We start from the raw sequence: 11868 nt of genomic DNA, 5'->3' as shown, positions 1-11868 counted from the left end.
GAGAAGAAGATTTCATCAGTTTCCGTTGGAGCATGTTCTTTCCTTCACGTAAGCAGAAAAGAACATCATCCGGGGCATATTTCTCACCCGGTAGAAGGACCGTGAAAGCAGGCGATCATCTCATGCGTGCTTCAGCTGAACTTTGGGCCTTGCTTCGTGCCAATGCCATGGGCGTTCTCACACGACACGCGCAGATGGTTAAAACGACAGCATGATGCAGCTGGTTGACGAGAAGTCCACAGAGATTATTTATTTTCTTCCCGGAGAGAATCTGTAGATGATGCAGCGTTATAAAGCAAAAGAAAAAAAAAATATCAGAGCCAGGTTTCGATCCTGGGACCTGTGGGTTATGGGCTCACCACGCTTCCGCTGCGCCACTCTGATTTGCTTGTGCTCCTTACTTCAACCCTTCCTTACTTAACCTCTGGTTGCCAACAGCAAAAACATGCAGCCACACGCCACCTTGTTTACGTCCAGGAAGGAAATCCTGCCCTTGGATCAGTGGTGACTCCTAACATAATATCTTATGCTGGTTTTAACAGGCAAATCAAAAGTAACTTTGTTGCAGGCCAAGCCAAGCCAAATTAAGCAACAAGCCCAGCTTACACGCTCGTGATAGACGATACAAATACGAAAGTTTTCATGCGGACGGCGATGGCACGGCAAGTAGGGGCACAAAGCACATGTGTATGATGATTTCATGAAAACGCAAGTACAGATATTGTCTCAGTTATTGACAGCCAGTGCAGGGAGCAACACAGGAAAGAAAATATAACCACTCCAGGGAGAATAGCACACAGACAAAGATATCACAACACGCCAGCATCCCCTGTATTCTCAGCACCCCACAAAACCAGACGACGATGCGTGGGAAGGAAACGATGACAGTAGGGTTCTTTCTTCCAGGAGCACACGAAAGAATCACATCACAGAGAAAAGAAAAACAGACTAGAAAGCGCGGCCCGCGGAAAACAGCGACCGGTGAGAGCGCCTACTGGTGCGTCAGTTTCCAGACGCGGATGCACGCGTCCTCGCCGGCGGTCACCAGGGTGTCGTTGTCGGCGAAGGAGATCCCGTGGACCCCGCCGAGGTGCGCTCCCTTGATGGTGGTGCGGCTGGCCGCTGGCTTGTCTACGTCGTAGATGATCGCGCAGGTGTCCAGCGACCCCGTGGCCACGAAACGGCTGTCGGGTGACCACGCCAGGCAGTTCACCCGAGCTGTGTGGAACAGCATGTTCTTCACCTTCACCTGTCCAAGGAAACAATGTTTGGTACAAAGTAGTAAGGTATACTTCAGATTGCATTTACCATTTCAGAGTAGTCAAGGACACAGGGTTATGGTGATGAATCAATAGATAATATCAAATTATTAATACCAAATTCACGAGCTTTATTTACTCCAAGAAACATCAACGGAGGCTTCTGTAAAAAGGCAAAACAACGCAGTCTCGAGTAATTTCTAGTTGAAAGCAGGTTCGGTCGCCCAAAAGACACTACAAGCTAGGTGCAAAATGGTATTCTCAGCACAGCGACGAAACGGTTAACTCATGGTCAACTGACAGAAAGGGTATTTTTCAGAAACAGGACAACAAACTGGGGTATATTTGGAACGAGAAATACTGCAAGGACGTATCCAGAAATGGACGGCTTTTTTGGGACAAACAGGATTTTTCTCTAAATTTAAATGCCACATAGAGTCATGCCTAACAAGTTCTGACCTAATAACAGGAAGTCTAGCATCCACTCTTGGGCAAGTAGAAAATGTTAAAAGTTGACCGTACCTCTCTAGTTGCCCGATCCCATGCAACAGCTTCCCTGTTGGAATCAGCAGAACAAAACATGGAAACATCCGGCGAATAATGTATGGTAGTAATAGGACCCCGGTGTTTTTCAAGTACAGCTTCTTCTGTAACAGTATCCCCACTGATGGAATAGATCCGCAGTTTCCCGTCTTGAGCACCAACGATAGCTTCAGTGCCATCAGGAGAAACAGCAGACGAAGTGATAGTGTAACTAACTTTTGTTGTGGAAGTGACGTTTGACTTGTTCAGCAATACGATCGCAGAATCTGTGGTAACCAGTGCAAATTCAGGTTGCTGAAGTGCAATGTTTAAAGCATTTGGCTGACCACCTACATCAGTTGACTCAGCGTCTCCACACTGATCTCCATTAACAGGAATTCTGAAGACCTGTTTTCAAGGAGGAAAACATAAGTTCATCATCATAACCGAGCCTAACCATTGTCCAAACAGAAAAGAAGACATTGAAAAGCTTGAACCCAGTAGACGATTTCATCTACTGATAAAATAATACTGCACAAGCCACATACCAACAGAACAATTATGTGCATTATAAATTTTTGGGCATCTCAGGATTCAAAAATTAAAAACTATGCATGCAGGTAGAAACACAATCTTCCTAGGCATTACTAAACTTGCATTTCAATCCAGCAATTCCCAAGTGAAATGAATTAAATCCCAGGGCAGGTTCAAAAATAATAATTCCCAGGATAGATAGCATCTGTTACCAACAATGAGATACGTATGTATTAGAAGCATATCACATTGCTGACCAAATATGGGCTTCAAATGCAAGACATGGTTCTTTTGGTAAGCCTATCATGTCCTTAGGCTAAGCGTACAAAGAATGATTATCACTTTGTTCTTAAACCTATGCGTATTTCATTTATCCTGACATATATTCTGATAACAGCAGTAAGCATATGGACCACCTTGCGTTTTCTTAGTTCTTACCTTGTTATCATACCCTGAAGTGATCAGCTCCTCTTCTGTGGCAACAAAGCATTTGATCTGGGTGTTGTTCTTACGAATCAACCTGCCACCATATCCAACACCCTGTATCCATTTTAAGATAACCCCGTCATAGCTTGTAGATAGCATAGTTCTTGGGTTACTTTGAGGAAAAAGTGCCAGGGCACTAGCAGTCTTCAAATGTCCTGCAAATGATACTGGCTCTTTGTCCGGATTGATTGCGGAGAAGACATTAAATGTCCCACCAAGAGAGACTGTGACAAGATTATCATTCTGCCAGAGGCAACCCACAAGCATGTCATCGACACCACCAATACCAGTACAAACCAAAGTTCTGTTCAACGTTCCACTTCCATCCTCACTGATATCCCATACTTTCGCAGTTTTATCAGCAGAAACTGTTAGAACCTAAAGGTACAAGCAACAAACAGAGTGACATTAGGATTAGAGTTGAAGGTACGAGCAACAAAGATGCCACCATTAAGAATAGGTACACATATCAAACATAATTACTTAGAGCAAGACAAACTGATTGATGGATAGCAAAGATATATTGATACTGCTGAAGCACTATGCTAGTTAAAAATTGGATTGGAGTTTCAGCTGTAGACAATGATGCATGCACATCCTAGGTACATGATATGTAATTCCAGGATTTGAAGATATTCTACCAACATATCCAGAAAAAAAAAGATATCCTAATAACAAACAACAATATAGATAGCACATGTTTTATGATTAATGGCATTATGGTATGTGAACTGAATCTGTGATTGGCTCTGCAATCATGCTTAACAAAGGAACTCCGCATTTCAACAATAGACCAAGCCCAAAATCGATGGACCATAAACTGGAGACATTAAGTATGGATGATACAGTAATTGATATCAGGGAACAACTCAGATCAGACTTACTTGTTTACTGTCAGGACTCCAGCTAACAGCATATATGCTCCCAGTGTGACTGCCTTCACTGGATAGCTCTCCAATCTTATCTCCAGTTTTGCCATCATATATTAAACCCTTCTTATCTGAACTCACAGTGATAAACTTGGTTCCATCAGGTGAATACCGGATACAGTTAACAAAGTTAGTGTGATCCCTGAAATTCAAAGAAACAGGAAGATGTGAAATAGATGTTGTAGGGGTGCCGGGTGCATGCATTAAATAAATTACAAGATGAAGCATCAGTCCATAACAAATGACAAGCAAACAAAGTATTTGTGAAATATGCAGCCAACATGATTCCTACATAGCCTGCGATCATTGGAAATCATTATACCATGGACGTGAGGACTAGAGAGCAATATGGAGATTCTAAGTACTACAAATCTCAATTATGTATATACAGAGACAAACAGAAGGTTAAATGGTTAATACGTGGATACATAATGTGTATCAAGTATAAATATCTGATTTATGTGCAATAAACCAGAAAGCTAAAGCAAACAAACCTTGGGAGCTGAAAAACTATGAAATCACACTTTCCAGTCGGTGTTAAAGTAATGAAATATGAATGTCAGCAATCATCTCTTACCTTATGGAATGTTTGAATTTGAATGGTGGTCCTTCATAGTAGTTTGCCAGAAAATCTTCACCACATGTCACAATGCGGAATGGTCGGGTTGGCTTGAAATCGCAACTCAAAACTCTCTTTGAGTGCCCATCAAATTCACCAACAGTGCTCCCAGAGTCCCACCTACGCATTCCAGAGAATTTAGCATAGAATTGTATACCATGAGTGAAATAACACATAAGAGTTTCATGGTAGGATGAACTTGGATGACCACCGCGTTCCATGATAACATGGCTGGTGTGCCCACATGATGCTAACAGAAATGAGTATGATCACCACTCGTTACTTTAGTCAAACACAATGGATGACATGCCTGTTATTCTAATCAACATCTTCCGCACAAAAAGAAGTGGAAGGAGCATATCCCCATTTCCCCCATCATAAGTCACCGCAATTACCGGAAGGGGGAAAATCCTCACAGAATGCATTCCACAATTGACTTCTTAGGGACAGGTCATGGCAACAAATTATGTTACCTGCCTTCTGATCATTGAAATTACAGGGGATCTATAACCCAATGATAATGCCACGTTATCCTTGTCTAATCTACAACTGCCGCCCACAATAATATGGGGAGCAGGTCAAACAATGATGTCTATCATAAATCACTCCCATATGCTACCTTGAGATATCTCCACCAAAACCATTAGTTAGATCGATTCTTAATAGGCAGATCATTGGTGACAAATTGAGCATAACAAATCCCCAAATCTCATTCTATGAGGAGACCCGGAGCGAGATCGATATGCGAGGGAAGGGACAGAGGGAAGGCAGCGGGTGCGGGTGCGGGTGCGCGCGCGCGATCCGCTTACATGAAGGCGCGGACGAGGGACTTGCCCTTGCCGTCCCCGGAGACGACGATGCGCATGCCGTCGGGGGACCACCGCAGGTCGTCGACGCGGCCGGAGATGGGGCGGAACTCGGCCTTGAGGGCGCGGTCGCCGTTGCGGCCCCAGACGCGGACGCATCCCGAGGCGTCGGCGGAGGCGACCCACTCGCCGTTGGGGGAGAAGCGGGCGACGGTGGTCGGGTAGGCGTGCTCCGTGTAGGCCCAGGCGTCGAGCGGCGCGTCGAGGCGGCGGAAGATGACGCTGCGGCCGGAGCAGTAGGCGATGGTCTCCGTCTTGGCGTCCCCCGCCAGCAGGATCCCGCGGCCGCGCTCCGTCGCCGGCGAGCACGCGTACGTCTCCTGCAGCTGCGCCATTTCTGGCCCCTCGAGATGGCCCTTTGGCTTGATTGATCTGGGAGGGAGGAGGGAGAGAGGAGAGGAGATGGGGCCCGGCCGCGAGTGGGACGGGAGTGGACGGTGGTTATGCGGTTACGGAACGGGACGGGATGGGGCTCGTCCGGGTGCGAATGGTTGGGTTCCGTAAGGATTTCTGCCGTGCGGCTGACGTGTGGGGTCTGCCCTAGGCGGGTCTACGGGTCAGTGAAAGCAAGGGAATAGGTCCAGCCATATGGTTACGCTGAATTGAACGTCTCACAAAGCTTCGGCTGATACTATGACGCCGAGGCCCATAACTATTCCCGCGTGGTGGTTATTCTGTAAAGGCCGGAGTCCAACTCAGAACAAATATCCAAACCGTTAGTATATTAGGAGCTTGGAGAGACAAGCAGAGACTCATGATGGATGTGACCCCGTCGCCCCGTCTTATGAACTTATGGCAAGGTCCCAGAATGTCCGGTCGTGCCACGTAATTAACTTGCGAAAAAGGCGTTGTTCCAGCAGGTGTCTGATGTCTACTACGCAACCTTCTTCTTATAGACGTTGTTGGGCCTGCAAGTGCAGAGGTTTGTATGACAGTAGCAATTTTCCCTCAAGTGAATGACCTAAGGTTTATCAATTCGTGGGAGGCGTAGGATGAAGAGATCTCTCAAACAACCCTGCAACTAAATAACAAAGAGTCTCTTGTGTCCCCAACACACCCAATACAATGGTAAATTGTATATGTGCACTGGTTCGGTGAAGAGATGGTGATACAAGTGCAATATGGATGGTAGATATAGGTTTTTGTAATCCGAAATTATAAAAACAGCAAGATAACTAGTGATAAAAGTGAGCGTAAACGGTATTGCAATGCTAGGAAACAAGCCCTAAGGTTCATACTTTCACTAGTACAAGTTATCTCAACAATAATAACATAACTAGATCATATAACTATCCCTCAACATGCAACAAAGAGTCACTCCAAAGCCACTAATAGCGGAGAACAAACGAAGAGATTATGGTAGGGTACGAAACCACCTCAAAGTTATCCTTTCTGATTTATCTATTCAGGAGTCCGTAGTAAAATAACATGAAGCTATTCTTTCCGTTTGATCTATCATAGAGTTTGTACTACAATAACACCTTAAGACACAAATCAACGAAAACCATATTGTCACCTATCATAGAGTCATTTTTGGGCTTGGTTGATCGATTGATCTGGCAGGAGGGAGCCCGGCCGCGAGTGCGACGGGAGTGGACGGTGGTTATGCGGTTACGGAATGGGACGGGATGGGGCTCATCAGGGTACGAATGGTTGGGTTTCATAAGGATTTCTGCCGTGCGGTTGACGTGTGGGGTCTGGCCTAGGCGGGTCCACGGGTCAGTGAAAGCAAGGGAATAGGTCGAGCCGTGTGGTTATGCTGAACTGGACGTCTGACAAAGCTTTGGCTGATACTATGACGCCGAGAACCATAAATATTCCCGCGTGGTGGTTATTGTGTAAAGGCCGGAGGCCAACTCAGAACAAATACCCAAAACGTTAGTGTATTAGGAGCTTGCAGAGACAAGCAGAGACTCACGATGGATGTGACCCCGTCGCCCCGTCTGGTGAACTTATGGCAAGGTCCCAGAATGTCCGGCCGTGCCACGTAATTAACTTGCGAAAAAGGCGTTGTTCCAGCAAGTGTCCATTAGTCATGAAAATCGAGCATGCAATACTGAAGCACATAGTCTAGTGAAAGCTGCTACTTCTCTGGAGAGTGGGCGCCATGTTTGGCTCACCTCACCCCCACCTATAGCTTGTATCCCTACAAACATTGTTTAAATAAAGTTGTATGGTGTTCTAAAAAAATTTAACTTGCGGGTGCTCTCCGGGCCTGCCCGACTTTCACAAAGGTCTCAAGTAAAGTCAAGGTAACTGTGTGTCCAAACATCAATGGGGAAACCCCGAGGAATCATCCTCTGTGGATTCCACTCGATGTAATCATCAAGGTGAACATATGAGGAATCACCCTCGAGATTCACACTTGAGGGGCTGCACGACAGAGTCATATCAGGAGTGGTGATGGAGGAATCACCCTTGATGACCATGACCGAATAGCTACACTACAAAGTTATCAACAGGAGTGCGTTACGAGGTATCACCCTCGACACTCGTTAGCAATTATGCAGAGTCGTACAACTAAGGGGGTGAAGTGATGTGTCGGCCTCTGGTCGTCGATCACGTTGATCGAGTCATCGATGATGAAGCAGGGGCAACAAGGGCAAGGTGGGGGGTCACTGATGGATCATCAACCAACCTATACTAAGCAGTTTAGAATAAGCAGGTAGGTAACAATAGTAGGTACAAAAGCAGGCTATGCATCAGAATAGAGCAATCAGTTACAATAGCAAAATCTAATGCAAGCATGAGAGAATGGAACGGGTGATATCGGGATGATCAAAGGGGGGGGGTTGCCTGGAAGCTCCGCTGAAAGAGAAGAAGGGTCGTCGATGACGTATTCGATCGCAGGGACATCAGCAGCGGTCTCGGGGTCTATCAAAGAAGAAAAGGGGGAAGAAATAGTAAGTACAGAGCAACAGATGCATGACAAGTCAACATGCAAAGCTAGGGGTGTTCTAACGCAGTGCTACACTGTCGGTGGAAAGGACACCTATGGGATCAATTGGGATCCCTACTACGGTTGCGGGGCGCGGGGTTGAGAGAGGAGCGAGATCAACAGTCAGTCCAAGCACACAAATCGTTTACCCAGGTTTGGGCCGCGACGTGCGTAATACCCTAGTCCTGCTTTGGTGTCTATTTGAGTATTGGAGTTCTTGAGCTAGCTAGGATGTGTAACTTGTCAAGGGGTCCGAATCCCTCTCCAGTATGCCTTGGGCCTCCTTTTATAGCCAAGGGGATCGCCACAGTGGCACACAGGAGGTGGCATCGGTGAACTGCGGCTAAGCTTATCGCTAGCCATTACGGGACAAGACGCATTTAATGCGCCCCTTAGGTGTCCCTCACTTTTATCGGGGATGGAAACTAACCCCCGTCCCGTCCGTCGCCACTCCACCCCGCCCCGACATGCGTCCAAGCCAGCGGGGCGCATGGTGCCATGTAAGCTGGCAGGCAACTGAGGTGGCGCGGTGGGTAAGGTCTTCACGAAGATTTGCATGCCACCACGTAGGCGTCGCTGAGTTGGCCTAGAGGCCTTCTGTTGACACGCAGGTGCCTGCCTAGCTGGTGGGCTGGTGCATGGGAGCGGTGGTGAAGCTTTGGCATGCGCGGGGCTGGCTGTGGCTTCGCGGATGTCCTCGGCAAGGGCCTTGCCGGGGCCCCGGCAAGGGTCTTGCCGCGGCACTGTGGTCGTCCCCTGCAAGGATCTTGCCGGAGGTCTTGTGTGTTTCCTTGGCAAGGATCTTGCCAAGGGTCGTCGTCTTCCTGATCCTTGTCTTCACAAAGATCCGCATGCCACCACATAAGTGCCTCTCGAGCCCTGGTTCCAATGAGGTTGACGGTGTTTGGAAACCTTGGGCTCAAAGGTGGTGCGTTCTGCTGGCGTGGGATTGGGAAATTTGCCTCGGTAAGGCTCCTCCCGGGGCTGCGGAGGCTGCCCCCGGCGAGGACCTTGTCGGGGAGAACCACCTTGACCTCTTGGCCTTCTAGTCTTGGCGTTGCTCTGGCCGTTCTGCGCTTTGACTCCTCCCTCTGCCCTCCTTAGTGTGGTTGTGGGCGCGACTCTGACTGCTCGTGCACTTAGTAAGGGCTACAAAGTAGCGCCCCTGCTTTAGTACACCGATAAGAGCCCCCGGGCCTGGGCCACACATAAGAGCAACACGTTGTTGGGCTAGGCCCAAATCGGTGCGCGGGCAGGTGGGGCGGAATTTACCGTAGTAACTTTTCCCGTCCGCTGCGCTTCCCCACGACTCGCGTTGGACGCGCGACGTGGGGGTCATGTGTGACGTGGGGATCATGCATGGAGCGGCTGTTGCACGCATGCGTCACATCGCAGTTAATGGGAAAAGAAGCGGCCCACACCTTTCCCATAAAAAAAGGAATAACCGCGGGGGCGCCGCTCTTTTACCCTCTGCGCTTTCCCCAATCTTGGAACCGCCGTCCCGTCCTCCTTCTTCCTCAAGCTCTCGCACTTGCTCGCCGCCGCTGCGCCTCCCATTGTTCTTGATTCCTCGCCTCCTTCCAGCCGCCATGGCGCCCAAATCCAACAAAGGAAAGGGGGCAGCCAAGGAAACGAAGGAGAAGGAAGTGCCGGAGAGTGAGGCGGTGGTGCGGCGGACACAGTTCGCCTACTTCTCCCCATCAACAATCAATGTCTTCAACCTCAAGGACTACTTCAGGTCGCTGTGGGGGATGCTCATGACGAGGCACCCTGCCACCCGCGTCCTCCCCGCCGATTGCAACAAGGCCGTCGCAGAGCGGTATCCATTTTTCGTCGATTTCTTCTTCTGCGGGCTTTGCCCCCCTTTTCTGATTTCTTCAACGATGTCATGTGCACTTTTGGCTTCCATCTGTTGGATCTTACGCCGAATGTCGTGGCGGGCTTGGCGCTCTTTGCCCACCTTTGCAAGGGCTTTGCCGGGGTGCTCCCCAGCATGGCGCTCTTCCGCCACTACTTCTACCCCCACATCCAACCTGGGGGTGCCCTTTCTGGGAGCGTCGCATGGATCCCAAGGGCCCATGAAAAAGGCGCATACCCGGAGGGCGCCATGAGGGAGAGGTGGGAAGAGTGGTGAGGCTAGTGGTGCTGGATTGTGGAGAAGAACCTACCGGAGTTTTGCCGGGGCGTTCGTCAGGAGCCACTGATCCGCAACACGTCCTGGAGCAACCTCGACGCCAACGACGCGAAGTTCTCGATCGCCACCACCAGGATTCGCTGCCTTAGCGAGGCAGGGCTCACCCTTGAGATGATTGGGATAGATTTCATCCGCCGCCGAATCGCTCCGCTTCACAACAAGGGGAGGCTGGCCTGGGATTTCAGGAATGCGGCCGACATCATGAGGCTCCACCCCGGCCTGAAGCACAACCTCATAGTGTTGGGGCACTCCTAGTATTGCCAGAGGATCTTCCAACTTGACGTGTTTCCCGATGGCAGGGTGGAGAGGACCGGCAGAGCCGCGAAGGCCGACAAGGTTGACAAGGGGCCCTTGTTCAGGCTGCCAGTGGGTGTGGTCCCGCTGAGCAACAACACCCGCCAGTCCGACATCCTTGGCATGATGCCGGACTTCAACGTGCATGGTCTTGTCCCGGGCTGGGCCGAGCCCCCGGCACACGTAGTGCAGGAGTTTTTTGACACCCTGATGGAGGAGCTCGACCACAAGGAGCCGCTGCTCATCTAGGACACTACCCCAGAGGAGCTAGACTACATTGCCACCAGGGTGGCGGAGATGGATCTTATCAAGGCGGCCGGCAACGCCGGCGGCATGGAGAACGCGACTGTCGTGGCCGCAGAAGAGAAGGAGTTCGCCCAGTGGGCGCAGTCTGCCAAGGAGGTGGGTGGCATCAGCACCGACGTCCCCCTTGTCGAAGATGTGGTCGAGGAGTCGTCCAAGGAGGAGGCCGAAGCCGATGACACCTCGGCCACGGAAAAAGGACGCGTCTTGCGTCAGGCCAGCTCTGGCGAGCCGGTCCGATCTAGCAGGGCCGAGCGGTGGCAAGGGGCCCAGGGGAGATCATGCGTGAAACGAGGGCCGCAGCAGCGAAGAAGAGGGCCGCGGTGGTGAAGAAGAAGGCGACCGCCTCTTCTTCATCCAAACGCTTCCGGACTCCCTCTCCTTCCCCTCGTCCTGCAGATGCTGGCACGGGGGGTCATCTTTGACTTTTCGTCCCTCAGCCTAAGAAGGAAGAGGAAAGCAACAGACAAGGAGGCGGAGGACGAGTAAGCATCCTGCCCCCCGTCATCCCTGCCCTTTCCAACCGTGTTACTTATCTTGACTTGTTTTTGTCTTGGCAGGGACAGGGAGACGTTGGCCCAGCGGGTGGCGAAGAGGGACAAGGCTTCGGCGGCTAGCCAGCCCCCGACGGGTGCCTCAAACACGCCGCTGGTGGTGGTGAGCAGCCCGGACAGTAGCCCGTGACACAACCCTCGTCTCAATCCCCAGCATACGCTCATCATCCCCCCCCCCATCAATGCGTGTCGGGGGGTGATCTTTTTGGCACCGACCTTGCCGTGGTCGCAGGAGAGGGACAACAGGAGGAGGAGCCACTGGGGTCCACCCCCAACACGCCACCCCCGTCAACCACGTCGCCCCGAGGGGCGTCCCCGGCAAGGGCACCAAGCACCGAGCCAATGCACATGGAAGAGGAGGAGGCGAACT

At 50.3% G+C, this 11868-nt stretch overlaps 1 protein-coding gene across 1 annotated transcript; it reads right to left on the bottom strand.

Moving 5' to 3' along the window:
- Positions 1–667: 667 nt before the first annotated feature.
- On the bottom strand, positions 668–5633 carry LOC119274437 (actin-interacting protein 1-2-like). Its single transcript, XM_037555143.1, has 6 exons — positions 5159–5633; positions 4308–4469; positions 3686–3872; positions 2754–3179; positions 1782–2189; positions 668–1249 (listed from the first exon to the last, which is right to left on the bottom strand). The coding sequence occupies exons 1-6, from the start codon at positions 5548–5550 to the stop codon at positions 992–994; spliced, it is 1833 nt and encodes a 610-aa protein (XP_037411040.1). The 5' UTR covers positions 5551–5633; the 3' UTR covers positions 668–991.
- Positions 5634–11868: the final 6235 nt, after the last annotated feature.

This window comes from Triticum dicoccoides, chromosome 3B (assembly GCF_002162155.2).
Source record: "Triticum dicoccoides isolate Atlit2015 ecotype Zavitan chromosome 3B, WEW_v2.0, whole genome shotgun sequence".
Taxonomy (NCBI): domain Eukaryota; kingdom Viridiplantae; phylum Streptophyta; class Magnoliopsida; order Poales; family Poaceae; genus Triticum; species Triticum dicoccoides.
Note: the sequence above shows the minus strand (reverse complement) of the source record. Positions and strands in the feature narration are given on the sequence as shown.